The following is a 15,279-nucleotide window of genomic DNA, read 5'->3' on the forward strand; positions in this document are numbered from 1 at the left end:
CTTACTGACGATGTACTGTATTTCATAGTCTTGTTTAGCACTAATAGAGGGCATATATAGCTATACTGATTCTTGCAATCAATTACTATCTTCAACAAATAGACAAAAGTAACTAATTACACAAAAATTAGGACTAACATAATTTTGAAAAAATTGATTTTTTGATATTTTATTTTTTAATTTTTTATACTCTATTTTTAAATAAAAGTTTAATTCTAATCAATTCATAAATATAATTTTCATAATATTTTTAACAATACCAGGTTTAGAAGTTTACTTTATATGTTAAACACACAAATAAAAAATTAATATAATTTATAAGGTGTAAATAAGTAAGCGTTAAATATTCTATGAAATATTTCTATCAATCACATAAAAAAAAAATTCATATAAAATTCATATGAGTTTAGAAGTTGATTTTAAACAGATACTTCAATTGATATGTTTATATCAAGATATGAGTGTCAATTAAGTTAATTGGAGTTTGTTTAAAATCTAATAAATTGACAATGATCTTCAGCGAGAAAACATTATAATAATAAATAATGAAAATAAATAAAGGACAAACGGGCAATTAGGAATTGGTACAGTGATTGGTGCATAATACTCTTCAAAAAAGCTTTATCTTACATAAATTAAATGAGATTTGTACATGTTTCTAGTACTCTAGCCTTCTTTAGCAAAAACATACGATGAACAATCATGATCCATGAAATTGAAGACGTAAACTTATGATGTTAACAAAATTGGCATAATTTGATCACAAACATTGTGTAATAACCCTTACTTTATTAGAGAATCGTTCTCACTAGTTGTAAGGATGGTAGTAATGATTAAATATATAACTTACATAATTCATTATAATAGTACTTTATTAGACATACTTTTTTTAATAGTACAATTGTATAATACAGACTTATGTCAAGAAATATTTATTGTTACTTATAATAAGAATCGATAACACAAAGTTCAAGAGATTGAGATTCTGTAATATTTATAAATCATGAATTGAGACATTATTTTTACAAGAAATAAAATGTAAGCTTATCATAAATGACGATAATATCTACATATGAATTTTTTATTGGGCTTTTGAATGATGAATTTCATGTAATAATAAAGCGATGTATGAGGTTGAATAAACGCATCGCTATTTTCTAAATTTATTAGAATCAATATGCCTTCCTGTACATCGTTGATCATTATATCCTATTTAGATAAAATCTTTTACTTATTCTCTCTCTCGGGAAAGTTTTACAAGTTTCATTCATAAACAAGAATATATCATATCTATTCAAATGTTTAACCATTTTGTATTTTTTCTAGGAATAATTAGCATCTAATTTACGTCTTATCAAAGGTTTTAAGCTCATTGATTATAAATCTGTAATTAAAATTTTAAAATTTAAAATTGTAGATCCAATATGACGGATCAAAACGTAAAATTTTCTTGAATTTGAATGACATTCATATTCTAAGGATTTTTGAGATTGCCGATTTGAAATCAGTTGTTTCTATTTTCTATATTCTATTTTCAATTTGTTTTTCACGGCTATTTTTCGCTTTTACACGATACTTAATTTAGCATTTTGCTCCACTATATTGAATCTGCCATTTTGGAATTAAATAGCGATTTTTTTTATATAGCTTTTACGTTGATTTTCAAGATAAGCTCAGATAAAAATCATTATCTTAATTTTTGTAGAAGATACATGTATTTTTCACTTTACCTCATTTTATGAATATTTGACGAGACAGATCAAGTGATGAAACTTACAAAAACGTTGATTTTTTATGAAGAACCTTATTCATCTTTAAAATGAGTCTAAAAAGTAATTGCTATCTTAATTTTTGTGGACTGAGATATATATATCCTGCAGGCACACAAAAAATTAATTGGCAATTGAAAAGAAGAAAGTAAATTTGCTTTTAAACGCGTAGCAGTAAAAATACGTTATCCATGGTTGATAAATCGTAATTATTTTAGTATTTGTTAAATGTCGGACGATCGTTGTCGAGCGGACGAATAAAGTGAGCAGTCAGAGAAAACAGTTTGCGAGTGTGCCATAATAACAGTATAGTAAAATTTTTTATTTGTCTTAAGAAACAGTAAAAGAAAAGTTTTAGAAGAGTAACGTTCTAAAAGAATTAAGCGCTTCTGCGTTTGTTAAACATCATTATTCATAAATTTTATACTTATTCGTGCTGATATTTTTGAGCTCTAAATTATTAGAACCCAGATAGCAACGTGTTTGTTTTGTTGCTGGCATGTTGCTTGCTAAGTATGTGTTGCTGCTAGAATTGCAGCAATTGAATTCTCATTTGTTAACAACTTGATGCCTTCACGATATGACAACTTGCCAGCAATTTGTCGACAACTTTAAAATCGTCATCATCAAAATTCATACTATTGTCGTCATGTTGCCATAATAATACGCAGTATCACACAATGCTGTCATATTGCCGACAACACAAGGTAACTTACAGCTATCTTACTGTTAAATGTTGCCTACATGTGCTACAATGTTGGTATATTCGAAATCGTTGAAATCTACGGCAAATTGTCAGCATCAAAAGCAATCACAGATTTGTGCGATTTTGCTGAGATACGCTTTACAATCAGGGAATTTCTACTACGTATAGTCGCGAAATTCTCCATCGTTTTCATTCGCACACCGATACATTTATATAATATAAATTTATTGCAGAGACAAATTTTTTTCAAAAAAATCTTACTGCTCTTCGTTTCTCCTAAGTATTTCAATGTTTCCAGAGTATCAGTTTCTCGCAGAACTCGTACTCTTCTCATTCTTCTTGAAGTATCACACGATTTCTATGAAGTGTTCCTGATGTCACTGTCTAAATATACTCTGCGAACATTATCCAGTAGGTGACGTTCAGCACGGCAAACAGGAAAGGGAAGAAGACTCGCGAGAAGCGGTCGATGTTCAACGCTCGTATTCGCGCCCTTTGTGCTGGGGTGGGTCCGGGTGGCGGTACAATCGGCGATTTCTGCGATCGGCAGGATAACAACATTGCGTTTTCCTGCGTGACAACGATCACAACTTGAACCGTCATCATGCAGACTGTCTCCCGTGCCTCGGAGAGAGTGGGACATGATTTAGAGTGGACGAATTATAATGCTATTGCAAAATGAAGCTACTTGTGTACACAATTAAAATAATCATGATTGACACAAAAAGATTTTTTTTTTATAACATATAAAGAAAATTATTAAAACATACAAAAAAAATTATTAAAACATCTTCAGATGTTTTAATAATTTATCCGTTAATATTTTTTGAAGTTGCAAATCACTTTATGTAGATTTTCTTTAACAATAACGTATTTATTTTATTTCTTTATTCGAGGCATAGAAGTAGTCCAAGATAAAAGAGCCTAGAATCAATTTTAACTTGGTAAAAACTTTATTTATCATGAAATTACAAAATAAAAGTATTTTGGCATTTTAGAGAGAATTTAATACTATAATAGTACTTCTACCAATTTTCATTGACTATTTCCATCTCAATTAATTAATTCATATCGACATCAATAATAAAAAATATATTTTTATACTAAAATAAAAATATCTTAATTTTAAAGAAATATTTTTTTTTGCTTGTATTAAAAAAAAATTATTACATACAATATTTTATTTTTAAAGAAATTTTAATTGATTCAAAGAAATAATTTTTTTTTAATATGTAAACAAAGAAATATTTCTTAGAAATTAAGATTTTTTTTCCAGTGTTATTAAGATATTTTTTTTTCATATCTCTCAAAGGACTTTCATTAGTAATCCGATTAGTTAAATAACATTTTGTTATTTTTAATTTCCATGTGTGTCAAAATATAAATTAATCCATTTTTGTGATTAATTTCAAAATAAGCACTTAACATAAGTAATGTCTAATGAATTATTGTAAGTATCATATCTCTTGTTAAAATCGATTCACAAGGCTCTCTGGTCATTCAATTATTATCTATTATTACCTTGGCAGCAATATCGAAGATCTTATCAAGTTTAGCTGAATCCGAAGTGCTCGAGCACGGCGGCGGTGGCGGAGGTGCAGGTTTCGCTGTTGGCGTATCCGAGTCACCAAGAACAATGTTCACCAAACAATATTCCATCAGCGCCATGAATACGAACACCGTGCAGACCGACATGAAGGCGTCGACAGCCTTCAGGTATGAAACGGGCGGTAAAGAAGCCTGACTCTTAGCGTGTTGCGTGGAAAGTGTGAGCAATGAGGTGACTCCCAGGGTGACTCGAGCGGGTGCGGCCTCGGGTTTTATCCAGAATGATATCCACTGCGATGTTTTCGATAAAAAATAAAATAGTTGTAAAGAAGGTCGCGAGAGTATCTTTTTATTATTATGTTACCTTACCGACATGATGACGATCAAGCATGTCGGCACGTAGGTATGAAACAAGTAATAGCCGAGACGTCGCTTCAGCACAAACACGACTTCAAGACAAGTAAAGTTACCTGGAGATTATAATATAATATTCCATAAGGTGTCCATGCTTTTAGTGTTTAGCTTACAATCGGATTAAATTCAAGTGATATCAACGCATGGGCGGTTAGCTAAAGAATTATCTTCATTCCTTAGAATAATGCTACGCAAGATACGCGTGCAGTTTCGAAACGGAAGACAAAATTGATTTTAGAAAATTGATCACAAAGCTTGTCTATATTACGTACTTTAATATGCGAAGAATCCAACGTTTACCAAACGCGAAAATATACCAAACGTGATGCAGCGTTATTCTTTGAGATAGAGACATTTCTCTTACACAATTCTCTTACCAGTAGAATAAACCTGCGAGCAATCGGCTGTATAATTTTTAACGAGCTGTAATTGGGGCAACTCAATATTCTCGTCTACAACGAGAGGAACATCGGGATCCCACTGGAAGATCATTTCGTCTGTCGTATGTGACACTGCCGATCAAGTTATTTTGTTTTAAGACATGAAATCGCATGGTATTTGATGTCACATAATTTATTGATTGATTACTCCAGCATAATTTATTTGTTCTCCAAATTTCTTGGAGTGAAATGAAAGAAAGACAATTTTCATTCTTTTTGAGTCTAAAAGAGCTGAAATCTCACTCCAAAAAAAAAATAAGATTAAATTTCACTTTTTTTTAAATCTCTCTTCTCCAAAAATGGCGATATTTTCATTCTCTTAGAGTGAGATTTCACTCCAAGAAATTTAGAGAGTGCTAATTGTTGGAAATGTAACTAAGGATACATCTTTTCAATTTTTTATTTTCATTAAGAATCAATTATTGAGAATTATTTAAATATAATTGAGAGATAGGTAAAAATACTGTTAGAAATGTTCTTAAATTTCATTAACTTTTAATGTACACTATTAAAAATTTCACTATTATGAAATTTAATATACTTTTAAGTTACACAATTTGAATTTAATATTATGACATTATATTAAATTTAATGAATTTGTAACTAAAAAATATATATTTGTGTACACGTACATGAATTAAGGAGGATGTTAAAAAGAGGCCGATTTTTGTCCATAAAGGTATAAGTAAAAGGAATAGTTTTTTATACATTTTGACTTCCTGAATACGATTAATAAAAAGTTTGGGATTGATAGGGAACATATTGAAATTTGTTTAATATATCATGTTCATGCTCAATTTTCAAGGTGTTCTCTATCGATCCCAAATTTTTTTATTAATATTATCTTATATTTATTAATATTATAGTATTTAGGAAGTCAAAATCTATAAAAAAAAACGATTTTTCTTTTATTTATCTTTATGGGTCTCTTATTAACATCCTTCTTTAATATTTTCTTTAGTATTTTTCATGAAATTTTATGAAATTTAATGTACTTTTCATAAAATTTTATGAAAAGTATTTTTTATAAAATTTAATGTACACGTTCATTACATTTAAGTAACTATTATAACTTAATTTTTAGTTAAATCATTTATTACTTTTAATTTCATTTATAACTACGAGCTTCATTTACATATAAAGGAAACATTTCTAACAGTGAATGATGTAATTGTATGATAAAAAACATAACTTTATATGTAGCATAACTTGCTAAGCTGCGCATAACTCCGAGACAAATTCTTTTATAGATGATAATGACTTACGACTTTCCATTTGCAGTTTACATTCTTGCGTATCGTGAGGATAGATCAAAAAATTCATGGCGCAAGAGAGTTTTAGAGTCAGTCTGAAATTGCCAGTATATTTCAAGTTTTGTGTTTAGGAAATGCACTGAATAATATATAATTTGTAAACTCACTTCACCATATAGAGAATGGTTTTGTCCTTATATAACCATAGGTAGTGATTTGGTACCGTCATTGTTTGAAAAGTCACCGACTTTGCATTCTTAAAAAAAGAATCTGGCCGCCACATATTTTTCAGCCAATCGACTTCTAATAATCTTAAATTTTGTTACATATATGAGAGATAATAATGAATTAGAAACTTTCTAAAGAAGTATTAAAGGAAAATATACAGATGAATGTAACAGAAATATATAGAATAAAAATACATAAATGTAAAAATCGTTAAGAAGCAATAAATTTATGTACCTATACTCGGACGTCATATTTTCTGGCAATCGAAGTCTATTATCCTTCCACGTTTGAGCAAAAAAAATATCAGCGGCATATGTCTATAAAAGTAATTAATTATTGAAGTAATTATATATTTCGTAAATGATTAATTAATAATTAAGACAGTATTGAACTACGAAATTTTCGTCAATACGCAATTGAATTTACAACATAAAAATAAATTTGGCAAAAATTATGTTACCATAGAATTTTCATCGATGGAATCAAGTCCCATCACAGTAACGTGAAAATTCACAACAGTTGCATGGCCATCTTTCTTGGGAGGGCGCATTTTGTCGTATAATTTAGGATCTTCGGGTAAAAGATCAAAAAATTCTAAACTTCTCCTGCAAAGCGAATATGAAGACGACAGTTTTTTTGAAATATATATTAAATAACATTATTTTTTATTATATATTATACTAAATCAACTAGTTAATTATTTAAATAAGATAAACGTAGAGGAAAATCACCGATACTGATATAGGTCTCCTAAAGCAGCACCCTCTTATTTCTTAGAAATTAACTATTGCACTTTATTAATGCTAATAAAAAATCATGACTTGTTTAGCTAATTAAAGAAGTACAAACATAATTCGTACAAACATATATTTGTGACTTGTTTCGATACCAAATCAGAACTAAAAACGAATTCTACGAATACGCAAATAAAATTCTTACGATTTTTTTTGGAAATTGTGTAGTTTAAATAATAGTGACTATATTATTGATAATATTATACGTCGTTTTAAATGCTTGTAGATTTCTAAATCAGTTTTATTTATATTATTTTTTCTCTTAGTTTTTTATAATATGATTTTAAATTAAAAATTGAGGTACAGCGTAAAAAACTATCACACCTGATTATAAAATAGACTACGAGTTAACTTAATCTTTATAATATTGCTTTATAGTATTAAATAGCTCTATTGGAGCTGAAGGCAATCGCGCATACATGGAAAAATTTTTGAAAAACTATCGCGTTATATATTTGCATCTTGCAGAACAGCATAAAATAAATATGCATATAATTCAATAAAAATGTTTCATAACGAAACGAAGTGAAAAGATTCTGGAAAATCTTATGTACATTCACTTGTAGGTACTTTATACAGATAATTCCTGTAAAAATAAAAGAATAGAAAAACGTAGCATTATTGCTTACTGTATCAGTTTTGGAATCCATTTTGTCAGACGCTTATCTTATGAAAAAATTAATTATTGCAAAGTTGAGCAAGTAGTATTATAAAAATTGCTTATATTATCTGATAGAAGACATTTTTTAGTTTGTATTTATGTTTTTGAAATTTTATTTTTACCTTTTGTTTAAAAAATATTGTCTAAAAACAAAGTGGTATGTCGGTATCGGCGACTTTCCTAACACATGCATTTAATTAATTTAATATATTAATGTAAAATAAAGTTTTATCAATCAATATATTAATAAGATTTTTTAATTTCATTATGTGTAAAAAAATCTAAAAAAAAATAGAGAGAAAGAGAGAGAGAGAGAGAGAGAGAGAGAGAGAGAGAGAGAGAGAAAGTTTTTCAGCTTGTGACAACGAATTAATATTGTTAAATATATATATATATATTTTTTATTAGAGAATTTTTTATTCTAATATATTAGTAAAATTGTATATATATTTTAATATATTAGCAAAATCCTAAAATTTGTTTTTTGTTATACTATAAGCCGTCTACTTACTGAGCATTAACGGCACGACTGAAAAGTAGAAGAAACAAGACGGACGAGAGCGTCGCGGAAGACATGCCGCCTCCGTGTATCTCCTCCATGGATATGTACTTTCACGTTAACGCATTTTCGCATTCGTATAAATCAAAACGATACACGAAAAAGAAAAGAAAAAAAAATAAAAATTGTTCACTTGAGACGAGATAGAACGAAAAAAAGAAAAGAAAAAGAAGAATAATAATTTCAAGATAATTCGAAAGCGGGATTTCGGCACGGTCGAACGAATTGAATATCCCTAATCGGTGCCTTGAATTTACTAGGACGGGCAGTCAACGACTGAGTTCTTGAAACGACTTTGTCAAATCTGCAGAATCCTCATCGTTGCGTATAGACGAGCTCTACGACGTGGAGGTGGTTGCAGGTGGTGGCGGTGATCAGCGGTGGTAGTGGTGGTAGTGGTGGCGATGGCAACTGTAAAGGTGATGTATACCAATGGCAATACCTTCCTGCCGCCAATCCCACCTTCTCCTCCACTTAACAGAGATACAAAGGGAAGATGTAAAAGAAGGGGTAAATCTCTCGCTCATGACGTACAGGCAGCGAATAGAATCTGGAGTATCGCGCTCTGGATCGGCGAGAGGAAGAAGGAAAGAAAATGCTGGTAATCCCCCGCGGGATACCCGTGTCATTGGTTTAGGTCACTTGAATTTACCTTATGCGGTATATCAGCATCGTTATCGGTACACATTTGTATTCATAAATTCTTCTGATGTTTCGCTCAAATCGCAAAACACATATACAAGTCACATTTACAAGTCACTTTTTTTTATCCGGGATTAAATTCTTGAATTTTCCTGAAATTGTTTTAATTTATTGCATTTTCTCATTTTCCCTGATCATGTTACTAATATTTCGTGATATAATTTTTTCTAGGCATATTACTAAAAAAATTCCTTAGTCGGAACAATAAACTCTTAAATTAGAATAATTATATTGGATAGAAGTGCATTTAACACTAGAAATACTAATGTTGTTTACTCACTAAAAAGACAAAGCGAATCAATTACTATAAAAATAATGAAAAATTAAATATTTTATCAGTACAAAGGTCATATTTATTAAAAAGCAAAAAATCTTCAGAATTTTTTCTTTTACACAAAAAAAAATATAATATTAATCTAAAAGATATATAGAAACGATAAAAATATAGAAACCGTCATTAACCGCTTGATAATTTTAATGCTTAACGAAATATCTTTCTTAATGTTTTCATCAAGAAAAAATGTTTAAATTGATTTAAAAAAATCTGAGATAAATTATACTTTAAAAATAGTTTATAAGTTGCATTATGTAATAAACTATATTAGAAAATACTTAATATTAAATATGTTAATAAATTTGAAAGAAATATTAAAGCGATGATATTTGGGAAAAGACAATGCATTCCACGTGTCTTCCTCCGTTTCTTCTCATTAGACTCTTTTGCCGCAAATCCCTGACAAGTGCTAACTACCACGCAATTTGAAGTCACCAGTACGCTCGATATATCGATCCCCGAAAATTGTGCCACGAATAGAAAGGTACGTGTTCGTCTCGTTCGTACAGTGTCGAGTGGCCACTCGAAAGAGTATACACACGAGTCGATGTGTATGTGTGTGTGCAGATGCAATTCTGTGCTGTGTACGTACATATATATGTACAAGTGCAAAATATAGTACAAGAGCATATAGAAGGAAGGAGGCAAAAGTTGCTAAAGAGGACATATTTAAAACATAATAAGAAAATTTTAATAATTAAAAGAAACATTGTATTTAATTGGGTTTCCATTTTTTTTATATAAATCTCATTAATTTTGAAATTCATATTAATTAAGTCATCTTGGAGCTTATCCTTTTTCGCTTCGCGTGGTCTGAAAGAAATCAAGTTACTCGTGATCTTATTAATAGCACTGTAATTAATTGTATTGAGATTAAAGACATAATTTTTATTCGTATCTCAACGTGATTAAACGATTCTCACGACCTCATGACTTCATATTTTTGTGTGTATAATGCTCTTAATTAAGTATTCTCGTGAACAAAGTTCTTCAATTAGCATCTTTGCATCTGAATATATTCAGATCGTCTTGAAATTATGGAGATTCAAAACCCTTAATTTTATTTTAAATTTAAGATTTTTTACGTATATAAATATGTTTTAATTATTTTATATAATAATTTATTATATTTAATAATTATTTTATAATTTATATTTAAACTCTATTAATTAATTTAATTTATTTAAAATTCCATACATTGTTTCTTTGTCAATACTTTGTCTCGTTGCATTGTTTTTTAAAAAATTTAGTATATACGTATCAACAATCATTTTCAAATAATTAAATTAAAACTGTGCAGATACCTCAGCAAACTATCGTGCAATTAGTATCCTCATAGAAAATTCTCAATGTATTTTTTCCAAACTGCAACAATCAACATTGAACATAGAACAGCACTGGGAATACTGGATTGTGCCGCACTACTCGACGTGCTGCTTGTACAATTCGTTTTCTGGCACATTTTCTTACCTTCGTGCGACTATTGCATTCTATCAACATCTCATGACTTTAAGACTAACGAATATTTACTGCAAGTACTTATGCGTCGTATTTCCTCTGCGAAGGAAAATAGTCAGACATTTGAAGAAACACGAGAAAAGAGGATATAAAAGAAGATCCTTCGGAAATATCGATTTGAATAATAATTTTTTCTTTCCGTATTTTGTATTTAGAACATCAATGTCATACTGAATTGTTCTTGGCAAAATACAAGAGATATCATTTTTTTATTTTTTTTCTCTCTCTCTTTCACTGAACAATTTAGATAAATATTATTATGAAAGAAAATTATAAACCAACATTTATTATACTACTATTATTGTACTTATACAGGGTGTCCGGAAAATCACCCGCAATACTTCGAGAAGTGATTCAGGATTCAAAAAGAAAGAAAAAAAGTATATAAACATAGGTCTGGAAATAAGTCGTTTTTGAGTTTACGTTTCTCTTCTTTTAATTTTTTAATTTAAAAATTTTTTTACTTTACTGCAGGTATGCCAAACGAACTATGTCTCCAAGTGGTGCATTCTGAATAACGCCAAAATAGTCCGAAATAGTTATTTATGTTAAAATATTATGAAATAAATTATGAAAAATAAATTACAAGTTTTTTAACGTAAAAGTGGTTATAATTCGAAAATGACTTATTTCTGGATCTATGTTTGTATAGTTTTTTCTTTCTTTTTTAATCCTGAATCATTTCCCGAAGTATTGCAATTTTCCGAACACCCTGTATATGAGTCTTACTTATGTAAAACAAAAAATGATTTTAAAAAATTTGATATTTAATAAAAATAGAATACTTCTGCCAAGATGATTTTATCATAGCTTACAATATGGAAAAACAAAGTTAAATATCATGATTTTTATTAATTAGTTGGAAATACAGATTATGTAAAAAAAGATATAAAGATTATCGTCACATGTAACTGCTATCTGTGGCATGGTGGAACGACAAAATCGATTACAAGTGCTGGCAGAAGCTCTCTGGTATCGGTCGGATAAGAGAGTGATTACGTCAAAGGTTTCGTGACATCATTTGAAGCATCATTGTTAAAGTAATGCTCATAGGCATAGCCGCTAATCACTTCGAAAGAGATCCTTATCTTCTTTCAGAAGACCAAAATTGAAACGGAAAAAATGCGTCTTGCCAATTCCTCCATAAATTGGAAAGAAAAAAAGAAAGATGCCAATTCCTCCATAAATTGGAAAGAAAAAAAGAAAGATATCTGCGCTAAAGCGAGAAATATTATTAAATGTCTCTTTCCCTTAATAATTTTTTTTAATAATTTTTCTCGAATTGCATCTCCTATCGTACTAGATAAGTAAAATTTAATTGGATCGAACATGGCACACGTTTCGTAACACACACGAGTCTTCATGCTTCTTTTTTTCCGCAAACGTCAGCTGGAGATGCTGGGAAGTCGAAAGAGTAAGCAGGAAAGAGCGAAAGAAAGGAAAAGGAGGTTGAGATCAGAGAGACGAGTTTGAGGAAGAGGGACGTTTTGCAGGGTTTAGCGACGATGCACGATAAGCACGAACCATCCCCTTCTCTGACCTCAGGCTGTCTCTCTGCGTCTTGCACACTCGATTCGAGACTAGAAGTGCTCACTCACACTACTATCCTCTGCCTATTATTTTCGACCGATTGCCGATTGTCGTGCAACTGCAGACGTAGGGATTCTTCTTATGTATCTTATGCAGCTTACCGGCATTTCGAGATTATTTACAGATTTGATCACTAGTTATTCATGACAAATACACTCCGATCGTCACACACACATACACATACATACACGAATGCGTATATAATTTATTCAGATTATCATTCCAAACTATCATACAGTAATTAAATTATTTTTGACTCAGACAAAGGTTTCAAAATAATTAAGACAATTTCTAATTATTATTAATTAATTGAAATTTTATTATTTAAAAAAATTGATTGATACGTTCTTGGAAAATAAATATAATTTAAATATGTATGCGAAAATAATAATACTTCGCTCTTTTGTCTTCAAATAATTGAGAATACGAAATATCAAAGTTGCTTCTTCTTAGAATAGACTTATTTTCTATTTAACAAATATATAAAATAATATAATCCATTTGTGCGTCATTTTTTTTAAATCTTAACATTTGTTAAAATAATGTATTGTGAATGTAGTAAAATAAAGATAATTATGAAGTAAAATAAAGAATATAAAATATATGTATGTATTATATGAAAGCTTAAATTTGATTTCTATTTTTAATATATTTATTATTTATTACAAAGAAGCAGCTATTTATCCCATAACTCGTATAAATTTTGTCGACATGCAAAATACAAAATACAGACACTGCAAGGCATGGAACCGAATTTTGATCAAAATTGTTCAATTATTTCCTATAACAAATTTGGTTAAATGTGGATATACTAGATGGGGTGAAAAGTAACCTCCTTGACCGCCAGAATGCGCCACTACTGCAAAAAAGTTTATGGTGCCTTGTAGTCCGTTCATATTTAGGTAGACATGCCAAGTGGCAGTGCGATACTGCCCTTAGTTTTGTTTTGAGAGCTGATTGTTGTTGACGTGTTTGCGAAAACGATTTTCGTTCTCTCATAAAACATTATTTTTTGAGAGGCAAAACGGCGAAGGAAACAAAAGAAAAGTTGGATAAATATTATGTGGCTAATACTCCGTCAGATTACACCGTCAAATATTGGTTTCGAGAGTTTCGTGGTGGCCGCAACTCCACTACCGATGAAGTCCGCAGCGGCAGGCCCTCCGATGCGGTTACCGAGGAAAATGTCAAAAAAATACATGAAATGGTGTTGGCTGACCGGAAAGTGAAGGTGCGCGAGCTAGCAGATGCTACAAAGATTAGTACTGAGCGAACACGCCATATTTTGGGCGAGATTCTGCATAAGAAAAAAATTTTTTTCATTCTCAAGGAGGTTACTTTTCACCCCACCTAGTATCTCATACCTCATGTTTTTATACTTTATCATAAATATATCTACTGTAATTTAATATGATTGGTACCAATGCAATCTCCAGTTGCATGAAATCGACAATATAGAAATTCATTTTGCTAGGGTATGTCACATCTCAACTGATTCACGAAGGATTAAAGCCATTGTACACTGATTTAATCTGTGTAAAAATAAAATGCAAATATTTCGAATTATAAAATACAGATTTTATTTAACAGTATAATAAAATGTATTGAGGCTTTTATGGTTTAATCTGTTAATATATTACATTAAACACACGTCAATTTATATACAGTGGCTAATGTGCACTAGTGCGTATTGGGTGCATCCAATAGAATTTGCTACTAGATTTTTATTATGTTTTCTAGGGAAAACGAAATAATTCCAATCGAAATTTATTTTAAATACTTCTATAATACGTTTCTTGGATCTTTTGAAATTAATGACTTAATGTTATGATATGTTATATCAGAGAGAGAAATCTGAGAAAAGGGCATGATGGTCCAAAACTTGTAACCGCAAAATTAAATGCCGCGCACTACTGTCCTCTGACAAAGTGGATGTAAACTACATAGCAACGTCCATTCCTTAGGGTACATCGTCCACTTTTCAAGATTGAAGATGATAAATCGATATTTGGTTTATATAAGATTTGTTCAGAGAAAATCAAGAAAGAATGGAGCGAATAGAGTTCTCTTCTCTGATTGGTTCCGCCATTTATCCGCACTTCCGCAAATGTGCATATGTGCATGTACGTATATGCACATACACACAATATTAGTGCGGTACAATATTAGTGTGTACAGCACCATATGTACCATCACGCTTCTACCATATCTCCTACTCACTCTAACGAATGGCAGACGAATGGCGACTTCTGGCTGAATCCGCTTCACTCTCCCTTAATTCTCTCTGGATTTGTTCGCGTCGCATGCTCCAACATGCTCCTATCATAGCTCCTACTTATTCCCATTCACCGATTTGAGGTGTATTATTTCACGATTTATCTACAATAAAACTGTAATCGCCGCCATTTTTGCGACGAGTGCCATTACTTTTGAAGAAGAAGAAGAAGAAGAAGTCCTACTCACTTCAATGCGCTCATATTAGGAATTATGGCAGGAGTATGCGACGCGACAAACCTACAATCATGCTACATGTAGTAAGTGGTTGGTTCTTACATTCTGATCCGGTTAAATCCTCGGTGGAAATTAGGCCACTGTCTTAAGATGTAATGTCTTAAGATGTTAATACGGCTCTCTGATTGATTCGTGACTTCTTAAGTACTGTCTAAAACGGTCTTGAATATAAAATCTGATTATGAATACCGCCTTAAAAGATATCCAAAGAAATCATCCTTTAGTTATTATATGGATAAAACTATAAGATGA

At 30.5% G+C, this 15,279-nt stretch overlaps 1 protein-coding gene across 2 annotated transcripts; it reads right to left on the reverse strand.

The window, feature by feature from the left end:
* Positions 1–854: 854 nt before the first annotated feature.
* ort (glycine receptor ora transientless) lies at positions 855–10,498 on the reverse strand. 2 transcript variants are annotated; one of them, XM_011066573.2, is made up of 9 exons: positions 8,325–10,498; positions 6,819–6,963; positions 6,593–6,675; positions 6,298–6,441; positions 6,143–6,225; positions 4,815–4,949; positions 4,393–4,493; positions 3,997–4,314; positions 855–3,012 (listed from the first exon to the last, which is right to left on the reverse strand). In XM_011066573.2, the coding sequence occupies exons 1-9, from the start codon at positions 8,411–8,413 to the stop codon at positions 2,860–2,862; spliced, it is 1,251 nt and encodes a 416-aa protein (XP_011064875.1). In that variant the 5' UTR covers positions 8,414–10,498; the 3' UTR covers positions 855–2,859. The 2 variants fall into 2 exon arrangements, with proteins under 2 accessions (XP_011064875.1, XP_011064874.1); XM_011066572.2 differs by having other exon boundaries at positions 855–3,045.
* Positions 10,499–15,279: the final 4,781 nt, after the last annotated feature.

The sequence above is a fragment of the Acromyrmex echinatior genome, chromosome 4 (genome assembly GCF_024713525.1).
Source record: "Acromyrmex echinatior isolate Ae372 chromosome 4, ASM2471352v2, whole genome shotgun sequence".
NCBI classification, from domain to species: Eukaryota; Metazoa; Arthropoda; class Insecta; order Hymenoptera; family Formicidae; genus Acromyrmex; species Acromyrmex echinatior.